Consider the following 12097-nt stretch of genomic DNA (forward strand, 5'->3'; position numbering starts at 1 on the left):
CCGTGCTGTTGTAGCACTTCCCGAGATAGTGCTACACCGACCAACAACTGCTCCTTGGACCTCGCCTTTATAAGGAGATCGTCCAAGTACGGGATAATTAAAACTCCCTTTTTTCGAAGGAGTATCATCATTTCTGCCATTAACTTGGTAAACACCCTCGGTGCCGTGGACAGTCCAAACGGCAGTGTCTGGAATTGGTAATGGCAATCCTGTACCACAAATCTGAGGTACTCCTGGTGAGGATGGTAAATGGGGACATGCAGGTAAGCATCCTTGATGTCCAGGGATACCATATAATCCCCCTCGTCCAGGCTTGCAATAACCGCCCTGAGCGATTCCATCTTGAACTTGAATTTTTTTATGTATGTGTTCAAGGATTTCAAATTTAAAATGGGTCTCACCGAACCGTCCGGTTTCGGTACCACAAACAGTGTGGAATAGTAACCCCGTCCTTGTTGAAGTAGGGGCACCTTGACTATCACCTGCTGGGAATACAGCTTGTGAATTGCCTCTAGCACAGCCTCCCTGCCCGAGGGAGTTGTCGGCACGGCAGATTTGAGGAAACGGCGGGGGGGGAGACGCCTCGAATTCCAGCTTGTACCCCTGAGATACTACTTGAAGGATCCAGGGATCCACCTGTGAGCGAGCCCACTGATCGCTGAAATTTTTGAGGCGGCCCCCCACCGTACCTGGCTCCGCCTGTGGAGCCCCACCGTCATGCGGCGGACTTGGAAGAAGCGGGGGAGGACTTTTGTTCCTGGGAACCTGCTGTTTGTTGCAGCTTTTTTCCCCTACCTCTGCCTCTGGACAGAAAGGACCCGCCTTTTCCCCGCCTGTTTTTCTGGGGTCGAAAGGACTATACCTGATAATACGGCGCTTTCTTAGGCTGTGAGGGGACATGGGGCAAAAATGCTGACTTCCCAGCTGTTGCTGTGGAAACTAGGTCTGAGAGACCATCCCCGAATAACTCCTCACCCTTATAAGGCAAAACTTCCATGTGCCTTTTCGAATCTGCATCCCCTGTCCACTGCCGAGTCCATAAGCCTCTCCTAGCAGAAATGGACAATGCACTTATTCTAGATGCCAGCCGGCAGATCTCCCTCTGTGCATCTCTCATGTATAAGACTGAGTCTTTTATATGCTCTACGGTTAGCAATATAGTGTCCCTGTCTAGGGTGTCAATATTTTCCGACAGGGAATCTGACCATGCAGCAGCAGCACTGCACATCCATGCTGAAGCAATAGCTGGTCTCAGTATAATGCCTGAGTGTGTATATACAGACTTCAGGATCGCCTCCTGCTTTCTATCAGCAGGCTCCTTTAGGGCGGCCGTATCCGGAGACGGTAGAGCCACCTTTTTTGACAAACGTGTGAGCACTTTATCCACCCTAGGGGGTGTTTCCCAACGTGACCTATCCTCTGGCGAGAAAGGGAACGCCATTAGTAACTTTTTAGAAATTACCAATTTTTTTATCGGGGAAAGCCCACGCTTCTTCACACACTTCATTTAATTCTTCAGATGGGGGAAAAACCATTGGTAGTTTTTTCTCCCCAAACATAATACCCTTTTTTGAGGTACCTGGGTTTATATCAGAAATGTGTAATACCTCTTTCATTGCCTCAATTATGCAACGAATGGCCCTAGTGGACATTAAATTAGACTCTTCGTCGTCGACACTGGTATCAGTATCCGTGTCGACATCTGTGTCTGCCATCTGAGGTAGTGGGCGCTTTAGAGCCCCTGATGGCCTTTGAGTCGTCTGGGCAGGCACGAGCTGAGAAGCCGGCTGTCCCGCATTTGGCAGGTCGTCAAATTTTTTATGTAAGGAGTCGACACTTGCACGTAATTCCTTCCATAAGTCCATCCACTCAGGTGTCTGCCCCGCAGGGGGTGACATCACATTTATAGGCATCTGCTCTGCCTCCACATAAGCCTCCTCATCAAACATGTCGACACAGTCGTACAGACACACCGCACACACACAGGGAATGCTCTTAACAGGAGACAGGACCCCACAAAAAGCCCTTTGGGGAGACAGAGAGAGAGAGTATGCCAGCACACACCAGAGCGCTATATAATGCAGGGACTAACTGAATTATGTCCCCTTATAGCTGCTATAAGTTATACTGCGCCTAAATTTAGTGCCCCCCCTCTCTTTTTTACCCTTTCTGTAGTGCAGACTGCAGGGGAGAGCCAGGGAGCTTCCTTCCAGCGGAGCTGTGAGGGAGAAATGGCGCCAGTGTGCTGAGGGAGATAGCTCCGCCCCTTTTTCGGCGGACTTTTCTCCCGCTTTTTTATGGATTCTGGCAGGGGTAATTATCACATATATAGCCTCTGGGGCTATATATTGTGATTATTTTGCCAGCCAAGGTGTTTTTATTGCTGCTCAGGGCGCCCCCCCCAGCGCCCTGCACCCATCAGTGACCGGAGTGTGAGGTGTACAGAGGAGCAATGGCGCACAGCTGCAGTGCTGTGCGCTACCTTGGTGAAGACTGAAGTCTTCTGCCGCCGATTTTCCGGACCATCTTCATGCTTCTGGCTCTGTAAGGGGGACGGCGGCGCGGCTCCGGGAACGAACACCATGGACGGGTCCTGCGGTCGATCCCTCTGGAGCTAATGGTGTCCAGTAGCCTAAGAAGCCCAAGCTAGCTGCAAGCAGGTAGGTTCGCTTCTTCTCCCCTTAGTCCCTCATTGCAGTGAGCCTGTTGCCAGCAGGTCTCACTGTAAAATAAAAAACCTAAAATATACTTTCTTTCTAGGAGCTCAGGAGAGCCCCTAGTGTGCATCCAGCTCGGCCGGGCACAGAAATCTAACTGAGGTCTGGAGGAGGGGCATAGAGGGAGGAGCCAGTGCACACCAGGTAGTACCTAATCTTTCTTTTAGAGTGCCCAGTCTCCTGCGGAGCCCGTCTATTCCCCATGGTCCTTACGGAGTTCCCAGCATCCACTAGGACGTCAGAGAAATAAGTGTACGTTAGCATAATAGATGGGACAGGTGATCTTTGTCATCCAAATTCTATGCTACTATCTATACACACCCCCTATGTAACATTATCAGCCAGCAGATGCAGGGAAGGGAGCCTAAAGAGATGGCACAGACATATGTGCATGCATATACACATGTTGCTAATCAACTGAACAAAAACAACTATGTACTCTGGGGGTAAGACTTAACCCTAAATCTGGGTACGCACTATACAATAGGGCCAATCAGCTGATAATTTTATAGTGTGTATGGACATATGAGCACCACTTATCTTGTTGGATCGGATGATTGAACGTTCCAGCCTGCTTTAAAGAAGAGATAAATGTTGTGTGGATATGCTGCAGATTTTTTAGTGTGTATGCTGGTCCAATTATCTGTATGACATTCAGTAATGTGGAAGCAGGTTTGTCTGGTGTGTAGGTACATACACAATATTTAGGATAGATAATCATTTGTATCTGAAAGATAATTGAGAAGGGTGTACACTCCAAATCGGACATGCTCAGGATTGTTTCTTAGCTCAAAAAATCTTCTAGTCAGTTGGATCATATCTTCCAGGTGTGTACCTAGCTTTACAATGTTGGAGCACCCCTCCCCCAAAATATTCATATAAATAAGTGCATTAGGCTGAAGGGACACTGACCCCAGGTAAATCTAATAGCAATATTAGGAAAAAGTAATATATCACAATATAGAAATTCAGCGCTCCTTGCAAGGCCAGGATCTATATAAACTATTTACAGAGGATTTGGAAAAACAAAGAAAAGGAACTAAGGGAATCTAATTTATATTTTAATATTGGGCGAACTCTAGGCAGTTGTCAGCATCAATAGGATACTATTGCCCAAATATCACCATTGCACCACATGCGATACATGGTTTTATCAGTCCCTAGCTCAAGATCCTTGTTCAGACTGTGCTCCTAGGCCCAGGTTAAGAGTCCCTATTCAATCAAATCTACTGGCCCAGTGGCACCCACCAGATGTATCAGACCTAGTGGCCTATTACAGCTCCATCTCCAACATCCAGCAGACAGAATCATCAGCAGACATCGTCCATTGCTCTCATCAGCACCAATGGGACCAACGTAGTGTCCCATAACCCACTGGAGAGGTTACAGTGAGTGCAGGTCATTTTAAGGATGTAGTAGAACTCGAGAAGAGGAAAATATTCCTTGTTATGGGAACTCTCAGACTTTCAGAATTACCCAGTCATATACCCATTGGGTAGATGGCCAATAGTTTTTTTAAAAATTAACTTTTAATCTCTTTATGTTAAGACAGCAAGCGAAATATAGTGCAAGTGAAAAATTTAGTGATGAAATTAAAGGTGAATAAAATGTTAAACCAATGTTTTCATTAATCTCTATTTCTCTTAATGTAGTAGTGTGTCTAAATGTTACTTTAGTTAGGCTTATCTATTGCTACAGTAACTTTTTCTAGTTATAAATTAGGTACAATTGTATCCACTGGATTGTCTGTAGTTAATTCACTGTAGCTAGGATGTTCCTTATTAGTGCTTTTATTTACAGAATTATCTTAGGGTGTTGGCAGTGTGCGCACCACTGCACCATAATACACCCTGAATTATTCAGAATGATAGAATTGTCCTATAAAAGCCAATAACTATATGTACATGTATCGCTTTCTGGTTATCTATCTTCAGAGCATGTGTTAATCATACTAAAGTAATATATGCTGGTTACCAAACTGGTCCTATTTAGTATGGGTGTGGTATGGAAGGTAGATAGTAACTAGGTTGACAGTGTCTAGGTCGACCACTATTGGTCGACAGGGTCTCTAGGTCAACAGGTCAAAAGGTTGGAGTTTTTTATATATTTTTTTGGCGTTGTTTTCTTCGTAGAGTGACCGGGAACCCCAATTAGTGCACCGTGTCCCCTCGTATGGCGAGCGAGCTTCGGGCAAGGTGCCTCGCTTCGCTCAGCACAGATTACCGTTCCAATCGTAGTCCCCGTGGATCGTTAAGTATGAAAAGGTAAAAAAAAAAAAAAAAAAAAAAAAAAGTGAAAAACTCATGTCGACCTTTTGACCTGTAGACCTAGAACATGTTGACCTAGGGACCCTGTCGGCCTAGTTACTGTCGACCAATAGTGGTCGACCTAGAGACCGGATCCCATTTAGCATATATTAATATTTATGTGTTGTTCTGTCTGTACAGCCATTATTATTGTGATGGTTTGGTATAAGACCATTGTACCGTGTACATATTGATTTATTTCCAAAATAAACTGGTTTTACTCAATCTCTAACTGATTTGTACGTGACGTTGGCTTCATTCAATTTCTAAACATGAGTCATCAATAACAATTACTGTTCTTAATATATCGCCCCTCAAGTGACTTATTAATGACGTCACCACTTTTATGAGTTAGTATTCAGTATAAAGGTCGTATTGTACATGTGCGCTTATTAGCGCTAACCTATATCCTTTAGAATTGGTGTTTGGGATTCCACTTCCCTATATCTATCTATCTATCTATCTATAATGCTGATTACACATCTCTCAATGTTATAGCAGTGGTCATTGGTCCCGTGTTCGGGATCTCCTCATGCATGCCCTGTTACATACAGTTGCAAGAAAAAGTATGTGAACCCTTTGGAATTTCCTGGATTTGTGACAAATTGGTCATAAAATGTGTTCTGATCTTCATCTAAGTCACAACAATAGACAAACACAGTCTGCTGAAACTGATACCACACAAACAATTATATGTTCTCGTGTTTTTATTGAACACACCATGTAAACATTCACAGTGCAGGGGATGTCATTCAACTAGGGGAAACCAGTCTTCGATATACAGTATGAACAAGAAAAGCTGGGTTAAATGTATCAAAGCACTCCTAACAAGTGTTCTTATATAGATGCAAATCACAACTTACTTTCTCCAACTGATCGGATATTCCCGGGGACAGCAATATGCAGGACAGCACTGTCCCCAGCAGCATGAGGAATGCATAGATTATACGAGTCACCGTGGAATTACCGGAACTTGGACAGCAACGACATAAAATACACGTGGCACTACTGCACAGACATGGAATCTGAGAAAAAGAATATAAGTTATATGAGGAGCGTACCTTTAATGATTATATTATAGTCCATAAACAAAACATTTTCAGTCATGTCACAAGTGGGTGGAGCACAAAAGAGAAGCAGATGGACTCTGCAGTACAATCACTAACAAATACTCAACGATTAATAAGATTCAAACATTATTGGGCTCAATTCAATTCTGCGCAGACTGAATTGCACCAGGAATTAGCTCACGGTGCTATTCAAGTCAGCACAGGGTCATGCGGGGAAGGCCGCTTCTTGCAGACTAAACAGGGTGTTTTCCTGTGAGTACCGGCATTCTCCGTCTAAAGTAACCAGCACGATGCTGTTTCCACCGCGCTTAGGGCAGAAATCAGCATCACACCTCCGGAGAGATGCGAGTAGAAATCCACTCGTTGGGTGTCACAGCGCGCTGTATTGAATAGCATCGGGAGCTATATCCCGGCTCTATTCAATCTGCACAAAACAACAGTCAAGTGAGAATTAGGAAAACACTCACAAGTATAATATTTCTGAGTAATACATACACATATAACCCACTGCCACAACCAACAGGGTGATGTTATTAGCTGCTAGAGAACAAACAGGCTACTACTGGATCAGCTCCCAAGATAACGGTCTAGAACGTGTGTAGAGGTCAACTTTCCTTTATTGTCGGTTGGATATTTTGGCATTAACAATATATTTGACAGGAAATTATTTCCTATACACTTTAACGATAGAAAACAATATCATACTGTCAATTTATTTGAAACATAAAATTATTTATGCGTATGTACCATTATGTGTTTATTACTGAGCAAAGTCAATTGAAAATGTATTATCAACTATCCAAAACATAAGTCTATCCAAGCAGCACAGGATAATAAGGATTAAGTCAGTGACAGAGTATCTGATCACCTCACAGGACTATTATTACACCAGCTGTGTCATCAATGATTACATACAAAGAGCTTTCTATAATAATCAGGTGTACATGTGCCAGGATTAAATATATAAGGCTAAACGCTGCTCCTCAAATCTATGGGGGGGAATTCAAGTGGAACTCGTGTTCAACCTGGCTCGCTGTGCAGTGTGAATGGGAGCGGGGTCGATGTGACCCGTTTCTTGTTCACTGTGTCTGTATACGGGCTGCGCCCTCGCACCCTGGGACCTCCCGTGTCAGGCTCCCGGGTGCGAGAAGTGAGTCAGTGAAGAAGTTGCCCATGGTAACCAGTCAGCTACTCTGTATAATTTTATAGTATGCAAATTATAAATGTTACTTCAACGCTTATTGGTTGCCATGGTCAACTTCTCCACTGGTTCACTTATCCACGTTTTTCACTGCTTAGTACATCTCCCTATTAGAGATAAGTACCAGGTAAGGCTGACAGACCACCCCCTCCCCTTACCCCATCATGACAGGGAAAAAGGCTGTTGGATCCCACACACACACCATTTTATAGTGTATAAGGCTGGCTGATCCCACCCTCCAGCTCTTTCACCATGACAGGGCCCCACCACCTTACCCGTTACCTGCCTAACAGGAAGCACAGCTAACACATCCCCTTCCCTTCTTACAGGCATTACTGGCAGATAACTGTTCACAGGAAGGGAGACGACACGTTCTTACCCAGCTGGCGACAGAGCAGAGGCCCAAAACACCACCCATGGCACAGTCCGGTCCCCCGGGCAACACACGGACCCTTCCTGTTTACACACAGGCACAGACACAGCAGCAGCTACTACGGCACCTCCCTCTCCTTCCTTCCTGTCTCCAGCAGCCGTCTGCGTGATGGCGTCACTGCATCTGCAATTACGCCATCTGTCTCTGGGTGGAAATACGACCTGCGCATGCGTACTGCATCGTTCCACGCCTGAAGCTGCGCAGGCGCGCGCGTTCAAGAACCCACCGGTGCCTTTGCTCACTCCATTGAGCTGCTCGGGGTTTATTTTTGGTTCATTTGTAATTATGCAATATGGTACTGTATGCAATCACAAAGACTACATGCAGTACAATGTATACCGTTTAATGCATAATTAGTATTGCCAGTATTGTAAAGAAACAAATATTAATAGGTACAACTGCATACCTCCCAACATGACCCTCTCCAGGAGGGACAGAATGCTCTGCTTCTGGACTTCCCTCTTATGTTATGATTGCAGTCACCTGGGTAGAGGCTAGATCCAAGTGGCCTAAGGGACCTTTTCCGTCAGGGGGAGGAGCCACGCCAGCGGTACAGTTGGTCTAGTATCCACACCACCAACTATTACCTTTAGTAATTAGGTGGCGAGTGGAGCGAGCCACCGTGCCCGAAGCGTGGCGAGCGTACTTTTCGGGTACCTTGTTCGGCCGCAGCTCCTCCCCCTGGTGACGGGTCTCCTCCCCTAGGTACGTCAGAAGGTCCCTTCTCCTACTCCAATATAGAACCAACCCCTCTTCAGGAGGGACAGAATGCTCTGCTGTGACTGATACCCCTTTCACATCGCACAAATAACCCGGTATCGACACGGCATATTGCCGTGTCGACACGGGTCAGTGTGCGATGTGAAAGCACTTTCCGAGAATTAGCGGGTCGTCTGACCCGGTAATTCAACCCGGTATAAAAGAAGGATTATACCCGGGTTGAATACCGGGTCAGGCGCAGTGTGAATGGGAGCCACGTCGATGTGACATGGTTCCCATTCACAGCATAGGGAGAGGTCGGCGCAGGAGATGAGCTCATCTCCCAGCGCCGCCTCCACCACCGCCCCTGCTGCTGCTGTGCCCCCCCGGTTTATTGCCGGGTCGGAAAGCCAGCAAAGGAGAGCAAATGCTGGATCCCACCCGGTAAGGACACGTTTCTCTTACCGAGTGGGAACCATTTGCGATCTGAAAGCGGTATAAATGGAGTAACATTTGAATTGCTCAAGTTTGCGCCCCTAGTGGTAGTCGCGGGGTAAAACAATTAAATGGGCCCTAGTGTGTCATGAATAACTGAGGTGATGCAGTCCATTTTGTAGGTCGACGAAACAACATTAACTTTGGCAGAGAGTGAGGGAGGATTTGTCATTTAGCTGTGTTTAATTTATGGTCCATTTTTGTGTTGGTCACGGGGTTTGAGGAATGGGTCAAGCCAGCAGTTTATACAAGGGGGAAGTTGGCATTTGAACACCAACAGTTTTCCTAATTAAGCCATGAACCTCCGTCCAATAATAATAATGTTGTATAAGAGGACAACTTCCTCTGGCCACACTTACGCCAAAACAATTCAGAAACAGTGGGTTAGATGGACTGGAGATGAGCAGGTACAAAATACCAGCGAGATTAGAGTTTATATGATTTTTTCTCTTACATCCTAGAGGATGCTGGGGACTCCGTAAGGACCATGGGGATAGACGGGCTCCGCAGGAGACATGGGCACTTTAAGAAAGACTTTAGATCTGGTGTGCACTGGCTCCTCCCTCTATGCCCCTCCTCCATACCTCAGTTTGATACTGTGCCCAGTGGAGACTGGGTGCTTTTCAGAGAGCTCTCCTGAGCTTTCTGACAGAAAGTATATTTGTTAGGTTTTTTATTTTCAGGGAGCCTGCTGGCAACAGACTCCCTGCATCGAGGGACTGAGGGGAGAGAAGCAGACCTACTTCTGTGAGTTTCAAGGCTCTGCTTCTTAGGCTACAGGACACCATTAGCTCCAGAGGGAGTCAGAACACAGGTCTCACCCTGGAGTTCGTCCCGGAGCCGCACCGCCGTCCTCCTCACAGAGCCGGAAGATAGAAGCCGGGTGAGTATGAGAAGAAAAGAAGACTTCAGAGGCGGCAGAAGACTTCATGATCTTCACTGAGGTAACGCACAGCAGTGCAGCTGTGCGCCATTGCTCCCACACACCTCACACACGGCAGTCACTGTAAGGGTGCAGGGCGCAGGGAGGGTGCCCTGGGCAGCAATATAAACCTCATTTCTGGCAAAAGAGATATATATACAGCTAGGCACTGTATATATAAAGAGCCCCCGCCAGTTTTTATTATATTTAAGCGGGACAGAAGCCCGCCGCCGAGGGGGCGGGGCTTCTCCCTCAGCACTCACCAGCGCCATTTTCTCCACAGCACAGCTGAGAGGAAGCTCCCCGGACTCTCCCCTGCTTATCCACGGTGAAAGGGGGTTTCAGAGAAGAGGGGGGGGCACATAATTGGCAGCAAATAATAGTATTACAGCGCTACTGGGTAAACACATTGTGTGTTTTTCCTGGGGTATTAGCGCTGGGTGTGTGCTGGCATACTCTCTCTCTGTCTCTCCAAAGGGCCCTGTGGGGGAACTGTCTTCAGATAAGAGGATTCCCTGAGTGTGTGGTGTGTCGGTACGCGTGTGTCGACATTTCTGAGGTAAAAGGCTCTTCTAAGGAGGAGACGGAGCAAATGTGTGTGTGTGGTGTCTCCGTCGACAACGCCGACACCTGACTGGATATGTGGAATTAAGTGCTGAGGTAAATTTATTGCACAAAAGATTAGAGAACAGACAGGGAATCTACCCATGTCTGTCCCTATGTCGCAGGGACCTTCAGAGTCTCAAAACGCCCACTATCCAAAATAATAGACACTGATACCGACACGGAGTCTGACTCCAGTGTCGACTACGATGATGCAAAGTTACAGCCAAAATTGGCAGAAAAGTATTCAATATATGATTATTGTAATAAAAGATGTTTTGCATATCACTGATGACCCATCTGTCCCTGACACGAGGGTACAAATGTTTAAGGGGAAGAAAGCTGAGATAACATTTCCCCCCTCTCATGAACCAAATGAATTGTGTGAAAAAGAGCGTGAATCTCCAGACAAGAAACTGCAGTTTCCCAAAAGAATTCTCATGGCGTATCCTTTCCCTGCTAGGGCCAGGATACGATGGGAATCCTCCCCTAGGGTGGACAAGGCGTTGACACGTTTACCCAAAAGGTAGCGCTGACATACCAAGATACAGCTACCCTCAGGGATCCTGCAGATAGCATGCAGAAAAGTAATTTGAAGTCCATTTACACACATTCTGGTACACTACTCAGACCGGCGATTGTGTCGGTAGGGGTTTATAGCGCTGTAGCAGCGTGGAGAGATACCTTATCAGCGGAGATTGAAACCCTAGATAAGGATACCATGTTATTGACCCTAGGATATATAAAAGATGCTGTCTTATATATAAGACATGCTCAAAGAGACATTGGTCTACTGGGTTCTAGAGTCAATGCTATTTCGATTTCTGCTAGACGTGTCCTGTGGAACATGCAATGGACAGGTGATGCCGACTAAAAGAGGCATATGGAGGTTTTACCTTACAGGGGTGAGGAATTGTGTGGAGAAGGGCTCTCGGACCTGGTCTCCACAGCTATAGCTGGTAAATCTGATCTTTTGCCTTATATTCCCTCACAGCCTAAGAAAGCACGACATTATCAAATGCAGTCCTTTTGGTCGCAGAAAAACAAGAAAGTACGAGGAGCGTCCTTTCTTACCAGAGGTAAGGGCGCAGGGCACAGCTAGTTCCCAGGAACAGAAGTCCTCCCTGGCCTCTACTAAATCCACCACATGGCGCTGGGGCTCCGCTAAGGGAGTCCGCCCCAGTGGGAGCACGTCTTCGACTCTTCAGCCACATCTGAGTTCACTCACAGGTGGATCCCTGGGCAATAGAAATTGTTTCTCAGGGTTACAAGCTGAAATTCGAAGAGGTGCCTCCTCGCCGGTTTTCCTTATCGGCCCTACCGGCTTCTCCCCCAGAAAGGGAGATAATATTAAATACAATTCACACATTGTATCTCCAACAGGTGGTGCTCAAGGTTCCCCTCCTTCAACAAGGAAGGGGATATTACTCAACCTTGGCTGTAGTCCCGAAACCGGATGGTTCGGTCAGACCTATTTTAAAATTAAAATCTCTGAACCTATACTTGAAAAGGTTCAAATTCAAGGTGGAATCGCGCAGAACGATCATCGCCAGCCTGGAAGGGGGGGGGGGTTTATAGTGTATCTAGACATAAAGGCTGCATACCTTCATGTTCCCATTTATCCACCCCATCAGGCGTACCTGAGAATTAC

The 12097-nt window shown here is 46.3% G+C and overlaps 1 protein-coding gene across 1 annotated transcript in view; it reads right to left on the bottom strand.

Moving 5' to 3' along the window:
* The window catches only part of SERINC3 (serine incorporator 3), a 41085-nt gene extending 33226 nt beyond the window's left edge, over window positions 1–7859 (bottom strand). Inside the window, exons 1-2 of the mRNA XM_063959558.1 lie at window positions 7674–7859; window positions 5887–6048 (exon numbers count right to left, since the gene is read on the bottom strand). Of these exons, the coding sequence (XP_063815628.1) occupies window positions 5887–6048; window positions 7674–7712 (201 nt within the window). The 5' untranslated portion in view covers window positions 7713–7859. The remainder of the gene's footprint in view (window positions 1–5886; window positions 6049–7673) is intronic.
* Between the last annotated feature and the right edge of the window lie 4238 nt (window positions 7860–12097).

The sequence above is a fragment of the Pseudophryne corroboree genome, chromosome 3 (assembly GCF_028390025.1).
Source record: "Pseudophryne corroboree isolate aPseCor3 chromosome 3, aPseCor3.hap2, whole genome shotgun sequence".
In the NCBI taxonomy this organism is placed as follows: domain Eukaryota; kingdom Metazoa; phylum Chordata; class Amphibia; order Anura; family Myobatrachidae; genus Pseudophryne; species Pseudophryne corroboree.